This window comes from Bubalus bubalis, chromosome 5 (assembly GCF_019923935.1).
Source record: "Bubalus bubalis isolate 160015118507 breed Murrah chromosome 5, NDDB_SH_1, whole genome shotgun sequence".
NCBI classification, from domain to species: Eukaryota; Metazoa; Chordata; class Mammalia; order Artiodactyla; family Bovidae; genus Bubalus; species Bubalus bubalis.
This window is the reverse complement of record NC_059161.1, coordinates 89,232,609-89,243,560: the sequence shown is the minus strand read 5'-3', so window position 1 is coordinate 89,243,560 and position 10,952 is coordinate 89,232,609. Positions and strand designations below refer to the sequence as shown.

General features: G+C 48.9%; 2 protein-coding genes across 2 annotated transcripts; one reads left to right on the top strand and one right to left on the bottom strand.

The window, feature by feature from the left end:
- Positions 1-726: 726 nt before the first annotated feature.
- LOC123333849 (collagen alpha-1(I) chain-like) lies at positions 727-1,852 on the bottom strand. Its single transcript, XM_044943956.1, has 2 exons — positions 1,055-1,852; positions 727-867 (listed from the first exon to the last, which is right to left on the bottom strand). The coding sequence occupies exons 1-2, from the start codon at positions 1,850-1,852 to the stop codon at positions 727-729; spliced, it is 939 nt and encodes a 312-aa protein (XP_044799891.1).
- Positions 1,417-10,082, top strand: PRSS23 (serine protease 23). Its single transcript, XM_006069756.3, has 2 exons — positions 1,417-1,573; positions 8,559-10,082. Exon 2 carries the CDS (start codon positions 8,572-8,574, stop codon positions 9,694-9,696), a length of 1,125 nt encoding a protein of 374 aa, XP_006069818.1. The 5' UTR covers positions 1,417-1,573; positions 8,559-8,571; the 3' UTR covers positions 9,697-10,082.
- Positions 10,083-10,952: the final 870 nt, after the last annotated feature.

Below are 10,952 nucleotides of genomic sequence, written 5' to 3'. Positions count from 1 at the left end.
TTTAAATTTTATAGTTCTGGGAGAAGGACTTTATATTTGATTTACAAATTTATTTTTGCTTTATTCCTGGCTTGTTCAAAAGCTATAACACAAGTTTATATCTGGTTTTATATTTACAGCTAGCAATGCAACATTTTGAAAGAAAATAATTTAAGCCAAGCCTAGGGAGGCTGAAGAAACTTTTGCTTTTAACTCAGTGCCCTCACATTTGAGAATCACCAACAGTGACAAACACATGGATGACAAATGCGAACACCCTGGGTCTGTCATTGACACACGTGTGAAATAGCCTGTGAGACCCCCCTCTTTTTGACAGCAGGCTTTGGTGGGAGAAATTCTTTCTGGTGGCTCAGACGGTAAAGAATCCGCCTGCAATGCAGGAGACACAGGAGATGAGGGTTCGATCCCTGGGTCAGGAAGATCCCCTGGAGGAGGGCATGGCAACCCACTGCAGTATTCTTGCCTGGAGAATCCCATGGACAGAGGTGCCTGGGGGTCTACAGAGCATGGGGTCGCAGAGAGTCGGACACTGACTGAGAAATGACTGAGGAACTAACACATGGGTGGTAGAAAGGACAGGCAGGCTAAATGGCTTCATAGAAGAAAAAATGTGACCTTAGTGCATTGGGGCAAGTCATTCAACTGAGCAAAGTCTCCTCCTGGGCCTTACCTGTCAGAGGGTAATCAGTACCTTCTCCAGCTGAACTGTGGGTCCCTTGCAGTGACTCAGGGAAGCTGACCCACTGAGCGAGGAGGTGGCTCCACCCGCTGGCGCCCCGATAAAGAGCCGAGGCCGGTGGGCTCCCCAACCAGCCGGTCCCTCGAAGCTGCCTCGCCCCAGCCGCGCTCCGGGCCCCGCGCCCCGCTCTGGGTGCGGCCGGAGGGGATGCAAAGCCTGGGCGGTCATGCCACCCGGAGGCAGGTTTCCGCCCCTGGGGGGTTCCCAGAGGCTGGGTGAAGCGGGAAGGAGCTCAGGCATCACCTAAAGACTGAAAACTCTCAAAAGTGCATGTAGGGTGAGGAGCGCACAGGGTTTGCCTCCAACTTTGCAAACTCGCGGAGGGGTTCCGCGCGCACCAGATGTGGCCCAGAGCCCCAACGCTAGGCTGTCGACTTTGGAGGGGGGGGGCTGGTTTTTCCGAGCAGGAGGCGGCCGGCCGGCAGCAAAGGCCCTGGGCTCGTTCCGGCCGGGGGCTCCCCGGGAGCCAGCGCGGGCTGGCGCGGCAAGGCCGGGACAGGCGAGCGCCGGGGGCCACCTGCGCAGAGCCGCGCGCCGCGGTCCTGCAGCCCCGAGCCAGGCTCCGGCCGCGGGGGCGACAGAGGCGGGGCCGCGGGCGGGGGGCGGGCCGCGGGCGGCGGGGGCGCGGCGTCCCCGAGGCCGGAGGCGGGGCAGGCCAGCTAGGGAGGCGCGGGGGGCGGATCCGTCGGCTGCCGGCCCAGCTCCCCGGCCCGCCCGCCCCGCTCGCACTCGGTCGCGCCGCCGAGCCGGCATGGGAGCTGCGCGCGCCCTCCCGGCGCCCACACCTGTCTGAGCCGCGCGGCGAGCCGGGGCCCGGCGGGCGACCCGGCACTGGTGAGTGCGGGCGCGGGCGAGGGGCGCCGGCCCGGGGCGGAGGGTACCGGACAAAGGGAGGGCCGCTGCGCTCAAGGCAGGAGCACTGAGGGCTGCGGGGGCCCCGGAGACCTCGCTTCGGCGGCCCCAGAGACCTCTCTTCGGCCACCCGCGGGGCTCGAGGGCTGGGACCCGCGGCCTGCGGGAGCTCCGCGGAGACTCGGGACCCGCAGGGCGTTTGGATTTCCACGGTGTCACCCGCGGATCGAGTGGGGAAAAGCAAGTTTTCGCAGCTACCATCTCGGATGCTGGGTGGGAATAAAGAAGCCTGCCCTGGGCACTCGCGCGCGCGCGCACACACACACAATTACTTTTTCCCTTGAGTTTTGCAGCAAGGTCTGCATGTTAATTTTTTACCCTGGGCATGTAACTGTGAACACACCTTGGCAAGCAAGGAGAGGACAGCAAACAGGTCGGGGAAAAGGCTCTCTTCTCTGGCTCTGTGACTGATGGCCCTGCGCTGCGCTAGGAGCCACTGTACGTGAACTAGCAACAGTTCTTGGAAGCAAATCTTTCCTCTTCAGCGTGTGGACATTCTTCGTGGGTTCATTTTTAAATAAAAGCTGAAAGAAGTTTAAAAAAAATGTTTTAGAAGAGCGAGAAGAATATTAGATGAAGGATAACTCCCACTCCCCTTTGGAATGCATATTAGGTTTGCTTTCAAACATCTCATGAGAAAGCAGCTGATAAAAAGTCCTGTTTGTTTTATTGCCTTTTGGGTGACACCCGCGAGACTTCAGAAATAGCGCCTAGCTGGTGGAAAGCTCCTGGTTGTTCCTGGGATCCCTGTTGGCTAGGGCTGCCTTCTCTTAGTTTCTGGAACTGAACTTGAGTGGTCCCTGTGCGGCTCCTTAGGAGGAGATCCGCGAATGATTGGCGCAGATTGGCCAGTGTCAGAATCGTTTTGAGGAAGCCCTGTGATAAAGAGTTGAATTTGTGGTTTGAAGTCAGCTGTGGCCAAAAGCTGAAAGCCAAATTAATACCAGGCTATTTACTACACTTGGTTCAGAATCATACTTATGCATAGAGCATTTAAAATAGACCTTATACGTGCACCTCTCAAGAGCTCTATTAGGAGTGCATTGGAGGTAGAGTGGAGAAGCAGAAACGGCCACAAAAGCCACTATATGTACTTGTGAAAGCGTTTGTGATCATATGCACACCATCTGCATTTGAATAAGTTGTTTCACTTGTATTTTCCCCACTTAAATAAAGTCAGGTGATAACTTGTCATACTTTCCCATGCCTGAACTGGAACAGAAGCGTTTTTCCAAGGTAATTAATATGGACCTCATTTTTGTAACAGTGACAACTTATTCAGGTAGATAGTGAATGTGGGTGCATTCTTCTGTCTGTAGTATAAGTGCCAAAGTTCCCATTAGCGGGTCTGAGAACATTACCAGCCCCTGTCTGCTGTGTTTAAGAGTCTCAGGTTCTCCTGAACATCTTTTCTCATAGCTCCCTTAGGACGGAATCCACCGGCCATTATTCATGCATAACTCTCCCTGACCCTAGGGAATTCCTTTCTCAGGGTCTCACCATTGACCGTTTTCTACTATTCTTGTTCTGCTGCCAGGTTTGTCTCAGGCTCACTGGGGTGGTTCATTTTGCCTGAAATCTGATAGAGACGAAGTTAAACGTCGTTTGACCACAAGATTATGTTTAAGGTGCCTGGGCTTGTAAATACCCTGCATTTCTTTGCTGTACAAGACTGTAATTCTTAAACCATTATGTGATTAGGTTTATTTCCCTTTAACAGGTTCAGTGCCTCAGGAAAACGAGAGCATGCCTGGCTGCGGAGTGTTACCAGAGCTTTGTTCATTTTTAGCTATTTGCTTTAGGAATTAGCATGGTTTTACTGTTCAGTATCCCTGGCCACAGAGTCCATGGAAAAACCCTCTGCCATCCTTCCGAATGTCATCCAGACCTTTTATCCTCACAGACTTGCCTGCTCTTTCTTTATGTCGTTACTGTTTATAGTGGTCCCCGGAATTCAGATGTTGTACAACAGAGAACTTATACCCTGAGGATTAGATCTTCCCTGCCAACACTTGTTTGCTATAGGAGTTATATCACAGCTCCCGAACATTTGCCCTCTGGAGGAGATGTGTGTTGTTGCAGTTTTCAAGGTGCAGAACTGGGAGAGCGTCTCTGCCCACAGCCTCCAGGCAGCACTATGGTGTGCACAGCTGATCAGGAGCAGCGAGCAGCGTCCCCTCCCTGTGAGGTTATCAGTGCACTTACCACGTGGCAATATCTTCATAACGTATAAATATTTTTAGACAGTGGACAGCAGGACAGTGGCTCATGGTGAATGATGGAACATGGAAAGTGTAGCCCTCTTGTGAGTCAGATATACAGAGCTGGAAAAGGAATACTGTTTCCATATTACTAAGCACGGCCAGAAAATATTTGCTTACCTTCATTTTCCATTCTGCTTTGTCATTTAGGTCAATTGGTACATGAATATGCTCAGTTGGGAACATTCAAAGATAATTCTGTATCTAAGGACTCCTTATCCAGTAAAGGCTTAGTCCTAGAAATGAAATGTTATAGACCTGAATTTTTCTCATCCAGAGTTAGATACAAGGATAAGATTTGGAAATCTTCATTCTTTTTTAAGGTGTGAGTTTTCCAGACAGTTCTATGAGGATAAAGTGAGCCATTAGTAAAGGCAGGAGAGAATTAAAAATTATGTACCCATGAGATACCTTTCCAGTAGTGAGATTATGAATGTGTTCATCTTAAAGTGTTTATGTTTAAATAAATGAAATGGGTGTAGTGAAAGTTTACCTAGAGTTTATAAAAATGGAAACAATAGTTGTCTCCTGGGGAATTATTCCAGTATCAGGTGAATGGAGAAATTAATGCAAAATCACTAAGCTAATTCTAAAGTGTTTTATTAATAGGGCAGGGGTCAGGGCAAGGTGTGAATGCCTTAGGAAAGGCCCCAAGTGGAGGTAGCTTGTCATCTGTCCCCCATCACCACTGCGCACACACACCCTCACTCATCCCCTCTGCAAACTTTTCTAAGAGCTTTCTCACCTAGCCATCCTCCACTCATTCTTGAAAGCCGCCCTCTACTGGAGGGCTTTGTTTCCTTTGCAAACAGATAAGGGGAATCTTGTCATCCAGACAGGCTAGAGACTAGCATGATAAATTTTCCTTTTCGTTTCCCCTTGTACCTCCACCTTTCACAATTCTTTGAGTAAAAGCTCCTGGGGGGAAAAAAAAGGCTCCTGGAAAAGCCAGACCTAGAAGACTAAGAGATCATTGTTCAGAACAGTTTCTAAACCATCCTAAACACACATTTGGTAAGGGAGTGAGCAACTTATGAAGCTTATAACTTTAATACTGTTGTCAGTTTAAACCCAGGTGGGGACCTGAGAACACATCACTTTATCTTCCAGCTTCTGATGAGGTATTTAAAAACCAAATCAATTTGGAATAATTTGACCTGAATTAATTTTTAAATCTGAATTACAGTTTCTTTTAACATATAGTTCCGTGGGGACTTCCCTGGCGGTCCAGTGGTTAAGAGTTCACGCTTCCAGTTCAATGGGCACAGGTTCAATCCCTGGTCAGGGAACTAAGATCTCACTTACTGCGTGGCCAAAAAAAATGAAATGGAGCAAAATAGGATAAAATAATAAAATATTTGTAGCTTTCAATGTTACATAGAAACTTTGATGAAGACACAAAAAGTTCTCAGAATAAGGTCTTACCGCACAAACAAATGAATAGAGTTGAAATTGTATAGGGAACTTGTAACTGAGATTTCAAACTAATAGAATTAGTCTTTTGAGGTAACTGAAAAGCTTATTTTTAAGGAATTAGAGCTTTACTCAGTGCTGTTGGTTCAGCAGTTTTACTTACTTGTAGCTGACTTCTCCTCGTTGTGGTGGTTGTTGAGTCCCTCAGTCGTGTCCGACTCTTTGTGACCCCATGGACTGCAGCGCGCCAGGCCTCCCTGTCCATCACCAACTCCCGGAGTTTATTCAAACTCATGTCCATTGAGTCGGTGATGCCATCCAGCCATCTCATCCTCTGTCGTCCCCTTCTCCTCCTGCCTTCAATCTTTCCCAGCATCAGGGTCTTTTCCAATGAGTCAACTCTTCGCATCAGGTGGCCAAAATATTGGAGCTTCAGCTTCAGCATCAGTCCTTCCAATGAACACCCAGGACTGATCTCCTTTAGGATGGACTGGTTGGATCTCCTTGCAGTCCAAGGGGCTCTCAAGAGTCTTCTCCAGCACCAGACTCTCGCTGAGGTACTCCTCCTGTTGCTGAGCACAGGCTCTCAGTGCTCGGGCTTCAGTGGTTGGCGGCTTGCAGGCCCTTAGAGCACAGGCTCAATAGTCGTGGCTCAGGGCCTTAGCCTCTCAACTTGTGGCATCTTCCCAGACCAGGGATGAAACCCACATCCCCTGCATTGGCAGGCAGATTCTTAACCACCAGACCACCAGGGAAGTCTGAAAGTATTTTTTAAACAGGGGTTTACTATACAGGCAAAGCACTTGGAAATGTGAAATGGGGATCAATTTTGCCTGAGAGGGGGTTAATTCATTAAGACAAGCTTCCTGGATGGATTTTTAAAGGTTTATCTGAAGTAGTTTCAGACTTTTCCTGCTATTGTCTGCCCTGACACCCTTGCAAGTGGCCGGTTTCAGCGTTTGGGTGAATGGGTAGAGCTAAAGGCATGTACCACTGGAACGGTCCTGCTGCAGTAAGTAATTTGCACCCGGTACTCCTAGGATCCAGTTAACATATACATTTCAGACTTGGGATTTGAAAATGAATGTTCCAGTTGATAATATGCACATATATTAATTCTCATGTTCCTCCTGCCCCTGGAAAATGTCGACTGCTTATGATAACACAGAAGATCATACTGTCTCATCTCCTCCTTTCTCTTCCCCAGCAATCATATTTTGAAAATGGGAGTACTTGGCAGCTGGACCTTTGTGTTTTCTACCTTGAGATAAGCCTCAGTAAACTTGGCTTAAGACTTGTGTTGCTCAGTGTTAGCATGCCTTAATGTCCTCCCATGTTATAGTAAGAGGGAGGAGAGGGTAGTGTATAGGGGTCCAGGAGGCAGCCCTGTGGGAAGCACATGATTCCTCCAGTTTTCCAGTTTTAGGTAAGAAAGCAAAAATCACCCCAAAATTGCTCGCAGGTGTATATTCTCAAAGAGGAAGCTTGAGAATAGGAAAACAGTTTCCTTCGGACTCTCACCCCACCTAGCTCGCACTCGCCTCTTAAGACCTAACCCCTCCTTGTCCTTGTTTTGGGATCCTTGCTTGTGAATGAATTAACCTACTTGCTAAGTCAGCTTCTCTTGAACGGAAGATTCGGAGCCAGTCAGAGCCAACTAATGCTTCAGTTCAGTTCAGTCACTTAGTTGTGTCCAACTCTGTGACCCTCCTGGACTGTATGTAGCCCACCAGGCTCCTCTGTCCATGGGACTCTCCAGGCAAGGAGACTGGAGTGGGCTGCCATGCCCTCCTCCAGGGGATCTTCCCAACCCAGGGATGGAACCTGGGTCTCCCACATTGCAGGCAGATTCTTTACTGTCTGAGCCACCAGGGAAGCCCCCTTGCTGAGCCTAAGGGTAATTCCTAAACCGACTTATACTGCTTCCTGTCTCCGTATCCTTGCTCCCTTTCTTTAAGTGTCCCCTTCAGTTTGTTTTAGCTTATTTCTGTTCAGCTTTATCACCCCTCTCAAGCGTCACCTCCCTTGGAATGCCTCCCTTGTTCTTCTCCCCACCACGGGATTTCATGCCCTTTCTCTGAACCACCACATCCTCCACGTATGTATCTGTCATTGGCACTCATCGTGCAGCATTCAAAAAACATGTTTTTTGAGCCACACTAACATAAATTCATTCATTCATTTACTCTTCCATGAATAAATCTTTGTGGAATGCTAGCATAGGCCCAATCTCAAGGCCTTTAGACTAGCTGGGAACACAAATGCGCAGACCTGAAAAAGCAACCAACAGAAATAGTCACAATGTGTTATTTGATGCAAATTTAAAGCTTTCAGTCTTTGACAAAGACCCTGACATGTCCCTCCCTTTGCGACCCTGTGGAGTATAGCCTTCCAGGCTCCTCTGTCCAAGGGATTCCCCAGGCAAGAATCCTGGAGTGGGTAGCCATTTCATTCTCCAGGGGATCTTCCTGACCCAGGGTCTCCTGCATTGCAGGCAAATTCTTTACCAACTGAGTCACCAGGGAAGCCCAACGCCCTGGTCTTATACAATAAAATCCAAGGGAGGAGGGAGTGTTTCCTTTGCTAGAGGCCTGTCTACTCTGAAAGTAAACTTATAATAGTTATGATTGTTCTAAATTCAAAACAAAACAAAATTAAAAAGTCCCACACCTTCTTCTGAATCACTCACCATTTAGAAGTGATCCGCGTCCCATCAAGTGTGGCACTGTGGAGCCAGCCCTCTTTGATGCCTTGGTCACTCAAAAAACTGTGTAATTTGAATTCACCCCGAAGATGAGCAGGTTACTCTGAACATTTCCAAGTACAGGCTATAATGAAATTGAGAGGAAGGAAGAAAGAAGTTCAGGGGGACCAGGAGGGTAGCAAAGGATGAAGGTGTAGAATTGAGCATAAAGAATGGCCTGAAATTACATGGGTACCAGGGCCGGTCAAGCAATTCATCTGGGAATTAATGGCCCCATGCACCCACGCTCTGCGGGTCATCCTTAGGGTCCTCTGAAACACCAAGGGGAACAAATATCCAGTTTCACGCTGGGCATCCAGCCGCAGAAAGAAACAAAGTCAAGCCCTTGCATTGTGAGACCGTTCCCAGGGATTCCTCTGCACACCCCAATTCCTGAAGAAGTTTCACAGCTCCAGACAATGCCAGGCATGCCCCTGGATGGCTTCTGCTGACCCTCGCCCTCCTCACCCACTTGTCTTTATTCCTGCAGGGTGGTGCTCAGCATGGCGGGGACTCCAGGGTGCCCCATCTTCCTCCTCCTCCTCTGCGCTGTTGGGCAGGTGAGCCCCTACAGCGCCCACTGGAAGCCCACCTGGCCAGCCTACCGCCTCCCCGTGGTCCTGCCCCAGTCCACCTTCAACTTGGCCAAGCCAGACTTTGGAGCTGAAGCCAAGCTGGAAGTGTCCTCCTCATGTGGACCCCAGTGTCATAAGGGAACCCCGCTGCCCACTTATGAAGAAGCCAAGCAGTACCTGTCCTATGAGACCCTCTATGCCAACGGCAGCCGCACCGAGACGCAGGTGGGCATCTACGTCCTCAGAAGTGGCGAGGGGCAGTCTTCCGGGAAGTCTCGGAGGAAGCGGCAGATTTATGGCTACGACAGCAGGTTCAGCATCTTTGGGAAGGATTTCCTGCTCAACTACCCCTTCTCGACCTCCGTGAAGCTATCCACGGGCTGCACCGGCACCCTGGTGGCCGAGAAGCACGTGCTCACAGCTGCCCACTGCATTCACGACGGCAAGACCTACGTGAAAGGAACCCAGAAGCTCCGGGTGGGCTTCCTGAAGCCCAAGTTTAAAGACGGCCGAGGGGCCAACGACTCGCGCTCAGCCCTGCCGGATAAGATGAAATTCCAGTGGATCCGGGTGAAACGCACCCATGTCCCCAAGGGTTGGATCAAGGGCAACGCCAACGACATCGGCATGGATTATGACTACGCCCTCCTGGAGCTCAAAAAGCCCCACAAGAGAAAGTTCATGAAGATCGGGGTGAGCCCACCTGCCAAGCAGCTGCCGGGGGGCAGGATCCACTTCTCGGGTTATGACAACGACCGACCCGGCAACCTGGTGTACCGCTTCTGTGACGTCCAGGATGAGACCTACGACCTGCTCTACCAGCAGTGCGATGCCCAGCCCGGTGCCAGCGGGTCCGGGGTCTACGTGAGGATGTGGAAGAGACAGCAGCAGAAGTGGGAGCGGAAAATTATCGGCATCTTTTCTGGGCACCAGTGGGTAGACGTGAATGGTTCGCCACAGGATTTCAACGTGGCCGTTAGAATCACCCCTCTCAAATATGCCCAAATTTGCTATTGGATTAAAGGAAACTACGTGGATTGTAGGGAGGGGTGATGTGGGCAGGTTCCTTCCTGGCTGCTCTTAAGAGTCTTCATGTACTTATTTTAGGAAAGGCCAAATGTTGTCATTGGGGTGTGTGTGTGAGTGTGTGTGTGTGTATGTGTGTGAAATGTGTTATAATACCTTTTACCTAATTTTTTAAAATTGCAAGATGACCGGCAGTGTTATTTGAAAACTGATTGGTGTGTCATATATCATTCAAGCAGTTTGAAGGCATACTTTTGCATAGACATGAAATACATGCTGATGTTTGGGGCAATAGGGAAGACTTAATGGTTAAGTTAATCTTTCACCTTTTGAGAACTTTGATTTTTATTTCATCTGAACTTGTTTCCAAAGTTGACATTAAATATGTGGCATATGGGAGACATAAACTCTGACACGTGTGTATGTGTGTATTTTCTCCTGAGAGTCAACTTGTTTTGTTTTATTAGTGCCTAATCATTCATGTTTCCAGATGTTCCCCACCACATACAACTCTTAGGAACTTTTACAATACTTTTGAGACAGGCGGTTATAATGTTTTGGATTTGGGGGCATTTGCACAGTAGTCCTGGATCAGTAAGATAATTTATACTGGTACACATGTAAAAGAATCCACCTGCAATGCGGGAGACCTGAGTTCGATCCCTGGGTCAGGAAGATCCCCTGGAGGAGGGCATGGCAACCCACTGCAGTATTCTTGCCTGGAGAATCCCCATGGACAGAGGAGCCTGGGGGCGGGGGCTACAGTCCATAGGGTTGCAAAGAGTCAGACATGACTGAGCAACCAAGTACACACAAGCACAGATGCAATTATATCCTACAGTAAGTTGGTATCCCAGGCATCTTTCAGTTTTGAAATCGCTTCTCTTCTGAAAACCATTGCTGTGTTTTTTGGGAAGATTTCGCATGTGGCAGTGCCAGGCCTGCAGTTGCACCAGAGTAGGCAAGATTGTTTATGCCAATCCTTCCATTTAACAGGATTTCACTCACATTTCTCGAACTAGCTTTTCCAGAAGACAATAATCAGGGCCTAATTAGAACAGGCTGTATTGCTTCCCTGTTAACAGTTGTGGTCACACTAAAAACAATCATTGTATTTTACCCCTGGAGTGTAGCACATCTCATGTTTTATCATTTAGATGGAGTAATTTAAAATGAATTAAATTCCAGAGAACAATGGACGCATTGCTTGGCAGATGTCACAACAGAATAACCACTTGTTTGGAGCCTGGCACAGTCATCCAGCCTAATCAAAATTATTCTGC